Raw genomic sequence first — 19678 nt, forward strand, 5'->3', positions numbered from 1 at the left:
CAGGATTTTGCTTTTGACATACAAAGCAATCCATGGTCAGATACCTGTGCACCTACATGAAGAGCAAAGACTTCTGGCTGCTTCATGGTCACAACTGAAAAGTAGCATTGCTCACGCTTTTGCTGGTGTTGCTCTTTGACACTGGAACAGTGATGCATCCATTGATTACTTGGCAGTCACCTAACTGAGCCACACTTCATGCTATATCTTTGTCAATGTCGTCACTAAAGTTCAGTGTCTTCATTAGTTACAATGATTTAGTCTTGGCAGGCAGAGAAATGATTGATTGCTGTATCAGTCTTTATTTATTTATTTTTGTATCAGTCTTTAATGTAATCTCCTGTGATGTCACAGAGAGGCAAAATCAGTGCACATTTTACTGTGTTTTCCTTGGCTCTTTTTTTTTTGTTTATATACGTTATATCGTTGTCTTCCCTTCTTTGGTTTTTCTCTGCTTTTATATTCAAACCCCTAAAACTGTATTAATAAATCCTGCTTGCTTGCTTACAGTACCGGTCCATCTACCACCGGGTAGATGCTAGCTCACTCCGCCTGTATCGATGGTACTACTCCAGGATATGCCAATGGTAAGCTCACAGCTTCCAACAGTTGCTCAAGTCTGTTTGGATGTAAATTTAAAAATACCTCAATCCATATAAGTATTAAGTTTTAGCAACATGTATGCTGGGACAGAGCACACTTTGACATGTTTGAGTGAATGAAATGCAGGAAAAGCACAGTGTATGTATGTATATATATATATATATGTGTGTGTGTGTATGTGTGTGTGTGTGTGTGTGTGTGTGCGTGTGTGTGTGTGTGTGTGTGTGTGTGTGTGTGTGTGTGTGTGTGTGTGTGTGTGTGTGTGTGTGTGTGTGTGTATACTAGCTACACATTAGCTGTAGTTGTCCAGTCATCTGGAAGCACCTCCTGACCACCCAGAGTCTCAAGACACCTCTTCCTTTTTCAGCTTCCACCATTTTGTCCTCAGCTCTGCCTTTGCCCTCTTCATCTTCTTCACTGCTAGAGTCATCCTACACACCACCATCCCTTGCTGTTTAGCTACACTCTCACCTACCACTACTTTGCAGTCACTAATCTACTTCAGATTACACCGTCTATAAGAGATGTAGTCTACCTATGTACTCCAGCCTCCTCTCATCTGAGGAGCAAGAATGTACTTGTGAAGTCAAATGTTAGTATTTCATGTTGAGCCTAATGTTGTTGCAGTAAAAAAAAAAAATCAGGAAGTCACTTTACTCACCTGCTTGTGACAGTGAATAGTCACAAGCAAGTGCATGAGACACGACAGCTAAGATAAGACAAAAGTATGGCATTTAGGAAAAGTAGAAGCCGTGTTTCTGCAACACATCAATTGCAATGAATATCTTATGTTAAATGTACTGAAAGCTGCTGTGGTTAACCAGTCCTACTTGAAAGTGCTTACTTCCTTATTATAGCCTGTAGTTTGTGCATTATAATAGACTCCTGAGCGGGACTGTTCTCCTAATCCCACTCAGCTGGATTTCTGACCATTGCCACGTTACCACAATGTGTGTGTTTCACTCTCACCCACAACCACAAACATTCACACTAGCACAATACAAAGTTCCCATGACTTTGTCTTTTCAAGTCTTGCAAGGAAAACTATTTTACTGTGTGGTATTAAGAAAGTGATGCATTTTAAATTTCCCTGGTGAGGGATCGATCAGTCTTATACCTATTGATAATAATGTAGCAAGCTTAAAATTATATTCATGAAAATTTGTTATTCTAGCACAGCAAGTGCTGTGATTAAGTATTGCCCCCTTACAAACATCTTCTATTTTTGCAAAGATGACCCAGGGAAACACAAAATGCAGTTTTTAAGTAATGATTTAATTTATTGAAGGACAAATGCTGTCCAGCCCCCCTTGTCCTATGTGGATAAAGTAATAACTACCAATCTACCGAATGACCAAAATCATTGGGCAGTTGGGTTCAATTTCACCAGCCACACCCACGCATGATTGCTGCTTGGCTAACTGAATCTTCTTCTTTTCCTTTCAGCTTCTTCTTCTTCTTCTTTCAGGTTTTCCCTTCATGGGTCGCCACAGCAAATCATCTGCTTCCATCTAACCCTGTCCTGTCCATCCTCTTCTCTCAAACCAACTAACCTTATGTCCTCTTTTACTACATCCATAAACCTCCTCTTTGGTCTTCCTCTAGGCCTCCCGCCTCGCAGTTCAAAACTCAGCATCCTTCTACCGGCACAGTCACTATCCCTCCTACCATTTTGTACACCTTTCATTCTTGCTATTCCTCTTTTATCACACCTCACACCTGGCACTTTTGTCTACTCATTCCAACCTGCCTGCTCACATTTCTTCAACTCTTCAAACCACTCTTTCCATCTTCCAGTCACATTTCTGGCACCTGTCAATACATTTCCATATCTATCCTTAATCACCCTAACCTCGAATTGAATTGAATTGAATTGAATTGATCTCTTTCAGATTACACAATCTATACAAGATGTAGTCTACCTGTGTGCTCCACCCTCTGCTCTTATAAGTCACCCTATGTGCCTGCCTCTTCTGGAAGAAAGTATTCACTACAGCCATTTCCGTCCTTTTTGAAAAGTCTACCATTATCAGTTGTTCTGCATTCCTAGCCTGGATACAAAACCTGCGCATCACTTCCTCATCACCTCTGTTGCCTGCACCATCATGTCCACTGAAGTGTGCACCACTCACCACTCTCTCACTTATGGGGGTACTCTGCATCACTTTCATCAAACTCCCTCCAGAATTTCTCCTTCTCTTCTAGCTCACCTCCTACATGTGGGGATAACCACTAATAACAATTTGTTGGTCCCAACCCTCCTCTTCTCCCATCCCTCCCACTCCTCCTCCATCTCCCCATCCCTCTACCTCTCTATCTCTCTACCTCTTCTGTCCCTCTCAGCCTGCCAGCCAGCAGGCAGATGGGTCTCCCCACATAAAGAGCTGGATTCTGCTTAAGGTTTCTTCCCATTAAAAGGGAATTTTTTCTTGCCACTGTTGCCTTAGGACTTACTCTGGGGGTTCAGGCATATGGGTTTTGTAAAGTATCTTGAGACAATTTGACCTGTAATTGGCGCTATATAAATAAAATTGAATTGGATTGAATTGAATTGAACAATGAACATCACACCTTCAATTTCCAGCTTCAGACTTATCACTCTATCTGACACTCTTTTTACCTCCAACACATTCTTAACAAACTCCTCCTTCAAGGTAACTCCTACTCCATTTCAGTTCCTATTCTGATAAATCTGCTAGAACCCTGCTCCTAAACTTCTAGCCTTGCTACCTTGCCACTTGGTATCCTGAACATACAGTATATCCACCTTTCTCCTCAGCATCATGTCAACCAACTCTCTAGCTTTTCCTGTCATAGCCCCAACATTCAAAGTCTTTAATCTGGTCTCTTAACAATGGCACACGGAGGACACTGGCTTGTTTCCCCTTGAGGCTGTATTACCAGGCGCGATGTCTAGATTGAATCTAGACATCACTCAGATAGAACCTGTCTGGCATTGTGAAGTAGGTTAAAGGATCTCAAAAAGCTGTACACAATGCCATGTTCTAAAGAGATCCAAGAACAGATGTGAAACAAAGTCATTGACATTTATCAGTCTGGAAGGGGTTCCAAAGCAGATGCTAAGGTTTTGGGATTCCAGTGAACCATTATCCACAAATGGAATTCTCATGAGTGGCTAGCCTACCAACATTTCTCAAAGAGTGCATCACTATCTAATCCAGGAGGTCACAAAAGAACCCAGACGAACATCAAAACAACTGCAGGCCACATTTGGCTCAGTTAAGGTCCGTCTACATGATTCCAGAATCAGGAAGACACTGTGCAAAAATGGCATCTATGTGAGGGATGCAAGGCGCAACCACTCCTGACCAAAGAGAACATAAAGACTTGTCTAGCATTTGCAAAAAAGATATCCAGATGAGTCCCACGACTTTTGGAATAACATCCTGTGGACTGTTGAGTCAAAGGAGGAACTAGACTTTAACAATGCAGTTCATGCTCAGACCATCTAATGTGCCCGAATTTAAACTTTTCTGCAGAGAAGAGTGGTCCAAAATTCCTCTTCCTCCTTGCTTCTTGCTGAGCGATGGGAGGGTTTCTATCAACATCATTGCAAGATGGTGTTCATATGTTCTTGTATCAGACAGCTTCCTCTTGTATGTTAATGACTGAAAAGGACACCTTTGCAAATTTCCTTTTCGTATAAAGCAGCAAAAATATATGTAGCATGACATGTTTGAGTTAATTTGAAGTATTTCACATCGCACTTCCTACACTGTGACTATTGATTATGCGCACATCACGATGTAGATGTGCACATTAAACTGTGCTCCATCAATTGTGCAATATTATGGCCTGGGGAACAGGTGTTTTTTTACACTTTTATTTGGTTTCTGTTTCAGTGCTGCTAATAGCAGCCACGACAATTTGGAATTTTCGTTACTCATCTTATCTTTAGGTTTTTAACCTTTTCACGGGCCACGTCTGGCCCATGTACCTGCAACACAAGAACATCATGGATTGAATTGAATTGAATTGAATTGAATTGAAAATTGAATTAAAATTGAATTGAATTGAATTGAATTCAGTGCAATGACAAAAAGTGTTTGGAAATGATACTTGTAGCATACAAATTTGGCTATTAGCAGTAACTAATGATTTCCTGAAAGGTGGATCCTTTCCAAATTATGATAGTGTGCATGTATAAACTATCGTGACATTGTGGCACTGTACCAGTTACCAATCTCCTGTGTACATCCTTGATCGGTTGTTGATAGGATGTACTGGTTGTGCAGGTCATTGTGTTAGCCCTCTCATTATCTTTGAAAGTTTTTACTCTTGGAAATATGCTAGAAAAAATGCACACAACTTCAGTTTACAACAGACTTGAGTGGTCCATTTATTGTCAACACTTTTTAAAGCAAGATCTAACTTTTTACAGCACCATCTGGTAACCCTCATCGAAACATAAAGTTGAATGAACAAATACATGCTGATGTTTTTCCAATTTTCTTTTGTCTAGGGAATTTTGCTACCACGCCTATATCCGTTTATCCCCTTCTTTCCCTGTCCTAGGAGCCTGGGCCTGACCATTGCAGTGGTCTTGTTGCTGGCATTTGTGGAGCGCCCATCCTCCCTGTCTGTTTCCTCAGACCCCCGGAATCGCTCTCCATCTTTTGAGCCTCTTTGCGGCTTTACAGAGAGCATTGAGATGATCTGTCTCATCATCTTCTGCCTTGATCTTGCTGTCAAGGTAAACACAGACAGGGTGGAAAATATTTTCTTTCAGGACGTGAACAACTGTCTGGTTAACATTTTATACAACATAGAACTCGCCTCATATGTTGTTTTCAAATAGTCTTTCTGCTCTTTATGTTAATTTTAGTTAACTGCTTGTTTGTCCATTGGCACCACTACTTCTGTTTTTTCCTCAGAGCTATTTGATTGGCTGGGAGGAATTAAGGAAGAACAAATGGCTGATCGGTTACACTGTAGTCATTTCAGTCTCTATCATTGACTGGGTGTTGTCTGTCAGCATGGAGTGTGATGAGGTGAGGCTCACGCTCCTCAAAACAGTCAGTCCGGAAAGTTTGCACTAACTTTGACCAATTGGTCATGTCAGCAGACCAGCAGACAGAATCAGGTCACCTCCTGGGAAAAATCATCTCATGTCAGCTAGATCTTTGAAACTTTTATTGGTGACTGTGAAGTGATAGGCAGAGTCTCGGAACACTGAATTTAATATCAAAAATCTTACACTGGTACTAGTGGTCATAAATCTCATGATGATTCAAAAGCTAACTAAGCAAACACTTAAGTTTAAAAGATTCACAGTTATGCTAAAGTATAATTACCTCAACCTAGCTATGTTTGTCATTTGTATATTGCATATTGTAACTTTAAGCTTGCCCTGCACTGCACTCTGAGGCAGACCTTGTGAATTCATAAGTGTGTATGAGTCAAATAGCATTCTACATTCAAATGGTGATCTTCTGTTTTCTTAATTAATCAGAGACTTAGAGTGCGGAGGCTCCTCCGACCATTTTTCCTTCTACAGAACTCCTCTTTGATGAAAAAGACATTAAAGTGCATCAAGAGGACGCTACCAGAGATTGCCAGGTATCTGAATCCTTTTCCTTCATGTCTGAATGAGCACGCTGCTCACTTTTCAACTGTCATGAGGGCAAACTGTCTAGGTCAGACGTAGTAACATTTCTGTATCACTGTCAACATGGCAAAAGTCTGAACTACATGCTTTCAATGAACATTCAGACACAAGTGATGTGCTTGAGGTTTTAGGAAGCGATTTGGGTAAGGCATTTTCTTTTCATATTTCAGAATCAATATTGGGCCAAAAATATGACCTGGAGCAAAAGACACAGTTTGTGTGCAAAAATACAAAAAAACCTCACCTTTCTCATTTACTTTGCTCTACAGTTTCACATCGATGACAAACTGATGTATTCGTAAAAATATAACTTTACTGTGATGAAGACAGATGATCGGATTAATGACACTTGTCAGTAATGAATGTAATCCCGGTTTTGACAAAATATTAACAGGAGTTGAAGTTTATTTTGTTGCTTCCAGTTGTTTGGGTGAGTCTTTCCTCTGAGTTTAGTGAAATACTTGCAGCGTTAGACAGCAGCAGAATCCATATGATTGTTTCCAAAGAGAGGAAGTTATTCAGATTTACACACTTGGAATGACAGAAGTAATTTTCTCAACTCATAAAATGTCCATGACATGCAGGATAGGATCAAATGTGATCTAAGCGTAAGTCATATTGTGTACTTTTCCTCTCACAGGTTACATAGAGTCACAGTTTATCAGTTGCAATTAAGTCTTTTGGTGCTGAGCTCTGTCACAGCTGTTTGGATATTTTAATTTTACTGTTTATAAAGTAGTAGTTTAGATAATGATCACACATGGACAAAGTTTTCAATGTTTAGGATTTTATATTTAAACTAAGCCCTTGTATTAGTTATTTTGACACTAAAACAACTTCCACAGAATTACAAATTACTAGGTTAAAGAGCAATTATTTACATTAGCCATCATTTTCGTCAAAAGGGGCAACTGGGGTCAGGAATCAGGGGTTAACTCAGCACTGCAATCTTTATCTGTATATGAACTGAAACTCACAGTCGGGGTTTAGGTTTAGAATTTACACACACACACACACACACACACACACACACACACACACACACGCACACACCTAGATAAATTGTCCTCGAAAAATTTACTCTAAAAAATAAACATTTGTAACTTTCTTTTTTCCACTAAAGAATGTGAATATGCTTTGGACAAATGTTAAAGTGATAATCATGTCAGACCCACTGAGTTGCAGAATTTTTCTGCCTGACATATTTGTCAACACAAGATTATAAAAAGGATCCTTGGCAGAGAAATCTTCAATTTAATTTGAACACTTAGCAAATAAAAAACCTCACTAGTGTTTCCAGAGCACTTTCACTTCTGTCAGCAGGTCACTGCTTCCTCAAATTCTGATCATACTAATAATATGCTCTGACTGTACTACTATTACTGAAAGGTACCCTCCCTGCCTGTGTTAGTGGCTAGTAGTATGTCCAAATTATAAAATAGTTTTGCAATTTACAACATAACTGAGAAGTAAGGTTTGGGGGGTTGTCTGGTCCTGAAGATTGTTGTTTTTTTGTTTATTTATATGTAAGAGTGCTCATTTATCAAATTGACATTCAACACCATCAGTTTAGAGGGACTAAACAGTAAATTTGCACCAGGAGTAGTGGCACAACCAAAATTTCACAAATGAAGTTTCATTATTTACATAAATATTCCAAAGGTTTGATTCTTGTAATGTTAAAGTTGGCCTGTCCTTTTTTGGAGCATCAAAATAGGACAATACCGTTGCTATGGCAACTGACATTATTTTCTGGAAATACTGATAATGAGCTTACAAAAGTGGACTAAAGAAGGTGCAATTTCAAGCAGCATTGCAAAAATATGACACAATTGCTAAACAGAATTGATTCTTAAATGTTTTCTCTAAGCAATATGACAGTGGTGATTGTCATGGTAGACAGTGAGTCTATTTTATATGGAGACCCTAGTTTGGGATAAATTTGGGATGCGGTAGCTAAGATGTGAGAAAATCACTGCATGTATCTGAAGTATCCAAAGACAAGGTAAAGCACTTTCAAGGTTCAGATGAACATGAAACTCTCCTGGTTACATTAGATAATATGTTGTTAAAGGGTAACTCCAACAAAGGCTAAAGAAACAAAGCAACTTATGCTCCCAAGCAATAGTTCAGTAAGAATAATCAAAATAACCATCCTTTAAACTCTGTTGCAAATCCAAGCCAAATCAACACTGTAATGGTAAACACAGATGACCATCTGAAAAATATATAGCAGAGTTTATTAAAGTATACTTAATCAAATGGCTCTCATGTTTTTTATGTTTATAAGCAATGAGAATATTCTTCCAACAGTTATACCTGCTTATCCTTTTGATCGGGTGAGAGGCAGTTTCATTTGACATCTTCGTACACTGGGCAAAACAGCAGTTGATCACATCTACAGGCAATTTAGAGTCACCAGTTACCCTGTATATTTTTGGGCCTTTTCACCCTCAGCTTAAACATGTTTGTGGATTCTCATGTCTTTGCAGTGTAATCCTGCTGCTGGCACTTCACCTCTGCCTCTTTACCATGATTGGCATGCTGCTGTTTGCTAAGACTGAGGTGAGTGTCAGTGTTTATGGCCACACCTTGTTAAATACACTGTATTTCCTACTCACTCTGCTGACACACTGACTTGTGTGGATGTGTATATGTGTGTGCCCAGTTTAGATTTAATATATTAAACATTCAGGCCCCACAGTAGGAACACAACAGAAGTTAGTACATCTTTTATTACTGAGATTCTGTTGTTTTAAATCTTTTCAATACTTCATATGTCCTTTATTTTGGATGGCAGATGCAATCCTCCTCAGCATGGGGGAGACCATATTTCTGGAGAGGTGTTCTATCATCCTCAGAGATACTTTTTTTAGGTGCTCTTTGCTAAAGGGATTCTGTTGCTTCACCTTTCTCTTTAAAATTAAACACCTTTTGTACTTTTTTGCCACCCCTGTGCGTCACTGTTGAAACTATGCATTCACTGTGGCCAAGTTTAGACAAAGTACACTGGACCCCATCAGAGCTAAAGAAATTTATCTTGACCATCATCTGACCCAAGAATTTTCCTAATATCCATCAGGTTGCTTTTAATGTTATTTAGCAACATTTAACCTTGTAATTGTGTGCCAAAGCACAAGATTTTTTTTTCATAAATGCTATCCATAGCAGATTATGTTATGCAATGTCCTTCCCATTTTCTGAGCTGTCACAGAAACGTACATCGATAACCCATGGGCCTAGTCTGAAGAAGTTCCATGTCTTTGTCAGAGCTAAATTGTGCAAATAGTTCAATGTCTGTTGCATCATTTTAGGACAACCACTGTGACTGTGGTTAATGGTACTACGGCTCGTCCTATACCTTCTGATATGTGCAGCTGTGTTTCTACTAATTTTAATTGCTCATTGATGTTCCTGAATCATTCTCTATCTTTTTAAAGTTTCATTTTAAATCAATTTTAAAATCGTCAATTGTCAATTCTTCTCCATGTGGAGCCATAATGCAGATATACATAGCCCATAGGTTCAAACTGAGAAAGTTTTCTAACCATATTCATGCAGTTAGGGTGACATTGTTTCAATGATTACAAAGTTTCTAATATGTCAGTGATCATAGGTGTATGCACTTCTGTTGCATAGAGTTTCTTCTTGTTATTCTCAGTACTGGTTTCTTAAGTTTTTTTTTTATTATCCATAAGAGGAAATACTGTATTTGTTGACTTAGAAGTAATGCAATTATTAATAGTTGAATTTTGAATCATTTGACATTTAAGTGATATTGCACAGGGGTGTGCTTGCTTCTGTTGTGTACTGTATGTCTTAAGTAGGAACCAGTGGGCTTGGGGCTGAGAGCCACAGTCGAAGGGAAGTCAGAAAGTAGGTGCTAGCTAATGTCATTTTTATTTTAGCCTTTTCTAGACATTTGTCAACAGCAAAAAATGTACAACAAACTATAATACTTCCCACAGATTAAAATGTTGCAATAATGTGTTGATGAAGAAAATAGCACACCTTTTGCTACAGATACTTTCTACTGTCACGTGTCACTCCTTCATTCCATTTCCCGTGGTTATCCACAATTCTTTTTCTTTTGTTATTTGTTACTTTCTGTCAGACTCCCCTCTTACTTTTTGTTGTCACACCTTTTGTTGCCTACCCAGACCTCTTGATTCAATTACATTTTGTTCTTTGTTGTGTTACGCTCTGTTACTGATTAGCAGCCATGCGCAAATTAACCACTATTCACCCTTGTATTTACGTACGGCCCCCTCCCTACTCTTTGACCACCCCTAGAAAATGTGAACTGGGTCGGCTCACCTTCACAGACTCATGCTTTGTGTTGGTAAGCCGACTTTATGCCAGAATACCAATAAACACCCTACTACAGCAAACTTCGAAGGACTAAGAGTCAAATTTCTGCACCAGTATTCTATACAACATATATAACATAGCTTAAAAGTTTAGAAGAGTGCTGCAACGATATCACTAATTACAGAGAAAACTGTTGTGATGATGCATAGCCCATACACTGATGCACAAGATAATTTCAAAGGAGCTGTAGTTTTTTAGATGCTTACAAATGAACATTTGTTTAACTTTTTCTAATTTTTTTTACAAAAATTTGTAATTTGAAGTGTTGCGGTATGTACTGCAGAATGCGTCGTAGAACACGGACAATCTCAGAAACATGTTTTGCTTTTTCAAACAGATCCTTAAGCTATCATTATTATTGTGAAATGAAAAAAAAACCTAACAACAAGCTCGCACAAGTTCTTGGATGGTGCGATTCTTTATTTGATCCTGGTGATAGTACAGAAACTTTAAACCATTTACAACCATGAGGAGCAGAAAAAATTAGAGCTGGAGCCTCATGTTTGACATTTTTCTCATTTCGGCACTGTTTTTAAAACCTGTGTAGGGACCACAGTAGGAGATGTAGTTCTGCTCTGCCTGGCCTTGTCTTTGTTCACCAATCTCCTTCTCTGTTCAGGATCCAAAGAAAAATGGAGAATGGGAGTTACATTTTCGAACCATGCCTGATTCTCTCATGTCTCTGCTGGTGCTGCTCACCACCGCCAACAACCCAGACGGTAGACAATCAGTGTCATATGAACCAGCTGTGCTCATACTGTTAAATGTTACTGCCCAGGGACTGTCTGATCACCTTTTTATTGTCCCCTGTCCTACCACAGTGATGATTCCTGCCTACTCTCTAAACAGAGGCTATTCCATTTTCTTTATCACCTTCAGTGTCATCGGTAAGCAGCAGTTACTACTGTAGCCGTGCAGCAGTTAGATATGAAGTCATAGAGAGGATTCTAAATGCATTTAAATACAATGTTTTAGAGGGATTTTTTTTTTGGCTTCCTGGCAGGAACCTACTGCCTGATGAACTTACTGACAGCCATCATCTACAACCAGTTCAGGGGATATTTACTGGTGAGTGACCAGTACCCTTTCACATGTTGTTGCCAATATTTAACCAAGCAGCAGTGACAGCATTTCCAGCTCCATAGCCCAGGAGCACTATGGTTGAGTGATGTTTTTATTATACGTGTCGGACAACATTAACATGCAGAAGTCTGTGAAATGGGAGGGGTTTTAGTTTTACTAAGTAAATCATGACTGCTGTTAATATGTGGTTCTCAGCTAAAAAAGCAGGTCAGTAGAACTAGGATTTGTGTGTCAGAATGAGAAAGCATTCCCTATGAGTGCTTCTAAACTTGTTGTTGCCTGTACTGCAACTTAGAACCTGCAGAAACACCTGTGGAAAATATTTAGAGCAGGATGGGACATGGAAGATAAAAACTGCGATTTGAATAAGGGTTAGCGGTGACAGAAGACACAATGAAGCTATAAATACATCTGTACTGAGTAAAGAACGAAACGGTTTATTAAATTCACCTACTTTTCAATGAAATAACAATTGAATACAAAAAACTGTCAATTTGTAAAAAATAATTCTGATTGGATGTTCACCATACATGTTTGACTCAAGTCTGAATTGCATATTTCAAAAGGAAACCAATGACTTCCTTTAGTGGGATGAGAATTTATCAAAACCTCTAACCGTGGACAGTGTGCTGCAAACACAGTCAGTGTCTGTGAAGAAGCAGTAACTTAAACAACTTGGTATCATTGAAAACTCCAGTATGGTCATTTATACTTTCCTGGCAGTGTTATTGGTGAGTCTGGATTGCCATCTTTTGGGCTATGAGAGGAGTCTAACTGGATTTTAACACACAACGTTTATACAGAGATGACAAAGCATCAGAAGCACCGCAGCATTCACATAAAACAACATATGTCAGTGTTTTATCAAATATGTGGAGTATCACCTGCTTATAGAGCAGTACAGAGAAATACAAATATATTACATGCAGACCTTTAGCTAACTAAATACACCTGTACCAATGTGAATGCTTTCAGTGAATTCTATGTGTTTGCTGTTACCCTTGTTTCCCTTCAGATAACCTAACAAATGAACCCTAAGCACCAAAGACAAAGGAAATAAAAACACAAATTCTGGAGATTTATACATTAAAGACTTAAAATAATCTATGCAATCTTTCGTTCACATATTTGTCCAGATGTCGGTTCAAACATCCATCAATAGGAGACGACTGGGCATCCGAGCAGCTTTCCAAGTCCTCAGTTGTCAGGGAGCCCAACAGGCTGCTGAGTAAGATTCGCACACAGTTGTGTTTCCATCACTTCAGAGGACATTACATTGACTTGTATTGTTTTCTGTGCTTTGAAGTTCTTTGTGAATGTGAGAATCTGCCAAAATATCCTCACAATTCATAGATATTCTCCCTTCTCAAATCAAATTGTTCTTTGGAACAATATATGTCAACACGTAGACACTTTTGTTCTGCTTTCTCTGTCAGGGAGCGTGTGCATGTTGATGCTGTGCTGAAAGTGATGTCCAGGGTCAAGATGAAAAGCTACTATCGAACTGCCATCACTACGGTCAGAGATGACACATCACTATCTGCACACACACTCATTCCCATACCAACATCCCCAAGGAATTCAAGTGTCAGGTTTAAAGCAGACTGGATGAACAGGAGCCATCCTGAGGGTCTTTTGTGGTCTCTAGAATGGCATTTGGCCGCCTGCAGGTGGAGCCCTGTTCCAACGCAACTTCAGGCAAATATACAGTGTCGTGTGATGATGTCACATCACCACTGAATGAAACACCTGCTGAGGATACTGTTGTGAAAGCACAAGAAAAAACAACCTTCAAAAAAAAATATGAGGCCTACCAATCCAAATGACTTCACACTGAATACTGCACTTCTTCAGTTTCCCAGAAAGGCATCTACCAAAGAACACACACACACAGACAGTGAACATACAAATGAAGTCTTAATAAACCATATTAGCTCTGGATAAAAAGGTGTGACTTAAATCCACAAATACAAATCTGTGTTTGGAATAACAGGATTGTGCTAAAGTCTTGGCCCCTTTAAATGGGTTGGTTCATTATGAAAGGAGCTGCTGTGACTGGCTTTAGTTTTGCTTCACTTCATCTGGTGTCAGTAAATTAGGCTGAGCAGATTTCATGATTTGATTGTTCCATTTTCATCTCAGTACTAAATCAAGAATTCTCTGTATGTTTGTGTGTTTTCACATATTTGACAATAATTTTTACGCTGCTTCATATTTCAAGTATGACACTGCACTCCCTTGGGTCCACAGCCATACATCTGCCAGATCTGAAGTAGATTAGATGAATGGTTATTGAGAAATGTGAAGAATACAAGACACACATACACACACACTAAAACAGCCTCAAAGTTATTTTTAACTGCTAACATTTAGAATGTATTCAGCTGCAGACTTTTCTGTTTGCCAGAATACTTCAATATAAATAAGATATGACTTTAAGTTGCAGAAATAGATCCATCTCTTATCTATACATGTCTTTATCCTCAGTGGGGTGACGGGGGAGCTGGAGTCTATCCCAGCTGACTTAGGGTGAAGGCAGGGAACACCTGGACAGATCACCAGTCTATCACGGGGCTACACATCCAGACAAACAATCACACTCACATTCACACCTACGGACAATTTAGAGTTACCAGTTAACCTCAGCATGTTTTTGGACTGTGAGTGGAAGCCGGAGAACTTGGAGAAAACCCACGCATGCACAGGATAAACATGCAAACTCCATGTAGAAATATCCCAGGAAATCCGGGACACAGCTGCAAGGCGACAGTGCTACCCACCAAGTCACTGTGCAGCCACAAAAATGCATATTTAGAAAAAAATCTAACAGATTCATACAACATTTTCCTGCTTTCTGTAAATGAAGGATCATAATTTGATACATCCGGATTATGTAATCCTAAATCTCTTCTCCCCCAAAGTGATCTGTTATGCATCTAATGCAGAGAGCATTAGTCTGACGCGAATGTGCTTCAATTTAAAATGCATGCAAGAATTGATTGATGCTCCATCAGCTTATCTTCCTTTTCTCTTTGCTCATTTTCTGCAGTTGTCTCATTTTCTCTTCCAATATGTCAGGTAGCACGGCAGTACACAGAAGTCAGCTACATGGATCGAGAGCAGTTCAGGAAAATTTTTGACGAACTGGATAAAGATTGCATCAAGGAGGTACAGCTGTGAACACAGGCTCAGTTGTCTCAAAGATTCCTTCAGAATTCCATTTCTCTTTGTCATCTGTCGTATGTCTCTGACTCTGTGTTCCTTCCAGCACCCTCCTTTGCCTCAGTACAGGTCTCCAGCCCTGCAGAGACTCCAGGTGATCTTCAGTCACTACTATCTCACTGTACTTGGCAATGCAGTGGCCCTGGCCAATGTTGTGTGCATTTGTGTAAGTTGCACACACGCAGTCGCACACATACACTGACCAAGCTGGTCAGCTTACTGTAACACAATGTTTGTGTTTGTTTCAGACTGTCTTGGTGTTGAATTCTGAAAAGTCCACAGCAGAGAGAGACAGCTGTGTCTTGGAGGTGAGTTGAATTCAGTCATAAATTGTTAAATGAGAGTGAGTTAGATAGATAGATAGATAGATAGATAGATAGATAGATAGATAGATAGATAGATAGATAGATAGATAGATAGATAGATAGATAGATAGATAGATAGATACTTTATTAATCCCAAGGGAAATTCAAGAGTTGAATGTCTTCAGATAGATAGATAGATAGATACTTTATTAATGCCAAGGGAAATTCAAGAGTTGAATGTCTTCAGAGGCCAATTCCTAACATAAGGTTTACTATTAATTGTAAATTCTGATGTTCCTGATCAAATCTTTCAAACATCACACAACCATAAAAATCTGAAGAACAATCTTCCCTCAGTACCTTTACATTTAAAACCCACAGCTTTCCTCCTAGTCAGTGCTAATCTTCTGAAATTCTAATGCAGTTATGTTATTTTTAAATTTTATGGATTTATAAGTTGCGTTGTTGAACCATAACAAAATTTATCTTGTTAATAGCAAAATGTCCGTAGGTGATTTGTGTCATCAACACTTTTTGTGATGGGAAATCACCATTGCAGCCTTTTTGAAGCTGTGAACATGAGCTACTAAAGGATTGAAGTGATTTCACCCTCTCACTATCCCACTGTCAGATCATCAACCTGTGCTTCATCCTCTACTACCTGTTTGAAATGTGCGTGAAGATCTTTGCCTTCGGCTGGTTAGGATACCTGTCTTACAGAAACAACATCTTTGATGGCTTCCTTACCATCCTGTTACTGGTAACAACACAGTTATTTTCTTATTTAGCATTTCACAGCTGCTGTTTATTCTTATGTGGAAGAAAAATTATACTAACGCACAGATTTACAAAGATTTTCTATTCCGTTACATTACGCCACTCCTGAGTCTAGTCACCCACAATATCTTTGATGGTTTCTTGTCATATTTTTATAGTGTCCCATAGTATCATAACATAGTGTGTCTTGACTGTGGTAGGATTCATCTGCAGTAATTACAAAATACTGACATTCACCTTTTAGGTGTGGCATTGTCACTTAGTATTCAAACCTCTGTACTCACAAACACGTATTTCCTCACTATGGGCTGCAATATGAAATGTTGCTGCTGTATGGAAAAAGCACAAGCAATATTATATACAGTATTGTCAAGTTATAATCCCAAAATTACAAAAATCAAAGAAAATACATCAAAAGTAGAATGTCTTTGATTATTTGTTTTGCAAAAATGTAAAAAAAAAAAAAAAAAAAATGTAATCAACATGTATAACATTTTTTCAAGTGCCTACAGGTGTTACCTATACTGGGATAAAAGTGCAATTGTACATACTATAGAATTTGTATTATTTCCCTTTTTAAAATTTGTTTACACACTTATTTGTCCTCTGCTCTGTAAGCATGACAAACAAGGTTTTTGGGTTCAGAGGGTTAAGGAATTGCTCATTTGATAGTTAATACTAAAATAAGAAAATATGTGGTATCTATTTTCTTATTTTAGGTAAATGTGAAGCTACAGACAGAAAGTGCTGGGCTTTGGGTAGCAAATGATAAATGTAATTTAATTTTAAATAGGAGAAAACAGCTAACCTGGCTTTGTTCCACGTCCCAGCACCGCTGAAGCTCACTGATGAACATATTTTAGTTTGTGTGCAAAAAAAGTACAAGAAAAACAACACATTGTGGTTTTACATACAGAGGTGCTCATTGTTTCCATAAAACGTAAAGGTAGACTGTGACTGGAGACTGTTTGGCTTAAAATGAGCTTACTGGGGTGAAACCGTGGTTGTAAAGAAAAGAGTTGTTGAATGTAGAGAGTTTGTCAGAAATCTGTCCGTCTTGATGCATGTTTTTCCCATCAGGCTCTACAGATCACTATATTCATCACCTACAGGCTTCCTAATTCACAGTGGTGAGTTTTCATTTTCCTTCTTTTACAGTGAATGTTTGTATGTTCAACTCCTGTTTGCTCTTATTAGAGGCACACACTGAAAATGTTTATTTATTCATTTGATAGGGACAGTGCATATTAATGATCACTATTTAGACAGCAATAGATGTCAAATTGCCAGATTTTGGCAACAATGCAAATATACATCCGCAGTCCCTATGCAGGTAAAAAAAAAAACATAACAGTCAAACATAGGACAATAGGGCACAATAAAAGGACAAAAGGTCATAATAAAAGCACATTACAAAAAGTACACAAAGAAGTTAAAGGTCAATGGTTACAAGACTGGTTCACTTTCAGCCACTGTTTAAGAGGAATTTTGAAGGTTGGTAACGTGCGACTCTCCCTTATGGAGAGTGGAAGACTTTTCCAGATCTTGCAGGCCTTCACAGAAGGAGCATTTTGTCCGAAGGCTGTTTTTCTGTGTGGGACCTCACAGTCCCGTCTAAAGGAGGCCCTGGTCCTAATGTCGTAATGACTCCTGTTTCTGGGTCACAGGAATATATCACAACCATCCAAAGTTTAACAATTAAAATGTAACTTTTACAGAGCATGATCTTATTAATAATTCATCGTTTAAGAGGGAAGACCTTGGGAATGTTTTATAAATGCAACTCAGAAACCCAGAAAATGGTGGCTTTTTGTTAAAAGTCTGTATTGAATTAGCAAAGAGAATTAGGATTGAGCTGTTTCATAAAGCCAACTGTGGAGCGAACAAGAATCTGGTCTGATTTAAAAAGCTGACTTTCTGAAAAATTCTGTAAATAAGTGTGATTTATAAATACACCTAATTCAATTGCAAATCTGGCTTAATGAAATACCATTCTGGTCAAGACAGAGGGACAGAAAAAATATTATATACACAAAGAACAGGAGACACAATCTAGAAATAGAGAACCAGCTATGAGAACAGCATAGATCACTAAATTCAGTCACAGTGAGCAACTGCAGACATTTCTAGGTGCAGGAGCAGAAACTGTTCTATTTTCCCATTGCTATGTGAGCATTAAGAACAGGCAGCATTGACACATCTTTGCGTCAAATGTATTCCAGATGTTTTCATGATTAATTAGGTCAGATGTACTGTCAGTTTACTGACTAAATTTACTAACATGTGTGGGTGTGTGTGTTGTGTTGCGTGCATGCGTGCGTCCCTGCGTGCGTTTGATTGCAGGGACCCCTCCTCTCATGGTGTGATGTCTCTGTGGGAGATGGTTCGTTTGGTCAACATGCTGATTGTGTTCCGTTTCCTGCGCATCATCCCAGATATCAAGGTAATCAGCAGGCGGCTGGAGGAGGATGTTCAGCTAATTTGAATTCAGCCCTCCAAGCAAACACATCATTTGTCAGAAATTGATGAATCAGAAGACTTGAATCAACATGAGCTGCAATCATATAAACAGACACTCATAAATTTAGGTAAAGCCTCATAATCAGCTCATTCAGGTTTAGTGGTAGACAGTGGAGGTAGTGTCGCATGACTATACTACATTGTAAAAGTTTGCAAAAACAGTTTAAGCAGTTTTTAAAAAGTAGTGGTCAGATACAAGAAGTCCCACACAAGTCAACATTAAAAAATAAATAGTCACGTGAATGAATTGTGTCACAATTCAATTCAATTTTATTTATATAGCACCAACTACAAGTCAAATTGTCTCAAGACGCTTTACAGAACCCATATGCTTGACCCCTAGAGCAAGCCCCAAGGCGACAGTGGCAAGGAAAACACCCTTTTAACAGGGAAAAAAACCTTGAGCAGAACACACTGTAACTAAATAAAACAGTAATTGATGAAAACCACAACTCATTATTACTCATTGTGTGACAGTCAGCGTTGGTTTGTCTGTCTGTTTGCAACATTACTCAAAAACAGACAGATTTGGATGAAATTTTCAGGAAAGGTCAGAAATGACACAAGGACCAATTGATTAGATTTTGGCAGTAATACAGCTTATAGTCTCAATCCACGGATTTATTAAAGATTTCTGTATCATTGCGAGATAGCGGCATGGCGTCACTGTAACCACTACAAGTGAACACTACGTCAGCTGCCTGCTGATGATCATATCATTGCGATCCTACTACATATCGACCGATGCGGACTTATTGGGACTTGTCTGTCGGAAATGATACAAGGAGCAATTGATTAAATTGTGGGGGTGTTTCAGAGCCCCATCAATTCACGCCGCCCACTATATATTTAAGTCACCTTGTTGCATACTAAAACAAAATACTTCAAAAGTTTGATTATGTTTTAGAATGCCATTTTTCCCAAAGATGCTGTCATTGCAGCAATTGTGGTGTGGTTGGTAGATTCAGAATAACTCTGGCGTTGTTGTTGCTTCACCAAGAACTAACTGTACTGGTTAGTAACTGTACATCAACATCACAGTCATGAGAGGTGACATGAAGACATAATGTGAAATAAAATGGCTCCATAATGACAAACGCATAATGATACTACATTTGGAACAAACAGATATTTACAACAGCCTGTAGTTAAGTAATAAACATGTATA

General features: G+C 38.7%; 1 protein-coding gene across 1 annotated transcript in view; it reads left to right on the forward strand.

The window, feature by feature from the left end:
* tpcn2 (two pore segment channel 2) overlaps positions 1-19678 on the forward strand; it is a 44572-nt gene that overhangs the window by 13108 nt on the left and 11786 nt on the right. The window contains exons 3-18 of the mRNA XM_023295221.3: positions 511-587; positions 5140-5317; positions 5499-5615; positions 6077-6183; positions 8725-8797; positions 11223-11322; positions 11425-11490; positions 11607-11671; positions 12823-12914; positions 13123-13204; positions 14765-14854; positions 14955-15074; positions 15157-15216; positions 15845-15973; positions 17071-17120; positions 18334-18433. Of these exons, the coding sequence (XP_023150989.2) occupies positions 511-587; positions 5140-5317; positions 5499-5615; positions 6077-6183; positions 8725-8797; positions 11223-11322; positions 11425-11490; positions 11607-11671; positions 12823-12914; positions 13123-13204; positions 14765-14854; positions 14955-15074; positions 15157-15216; positions 15845-15973; positions 17071-17120; positions 18334-18433 (1506 nt within the window). The remainder of the gene's footprint in view (positions 1-510; positions 588-5139; positions 5318-5498; positions 5616-6076; positions 6184-8724; positions 8798-11222; positions 11323-11424; positions 11491-11606; positions 11672-12822; positions 12915-13122; positions 13205-14764; positions 14855-14954; positions 15075-15156; positions 15217-15844; positions 15974-17070; positions 17121-18333; positions 18434-19678) is intronic.

Source organism: Amphiprion ocellaris, chromosome 1, assembly GCF_022539595.1.
Source record: "Amphiprion ocellaris isolate individual 3 ecotype Okinawa chromosome 1, ASM2253959v1, whole genome shotgun sequence".
Lineage (NCBI taxonomy): Eukaryota > Metazoa > Chordata > Actinopteri > Pomacentridae > Amphiprion > Amphiprion ocellaris.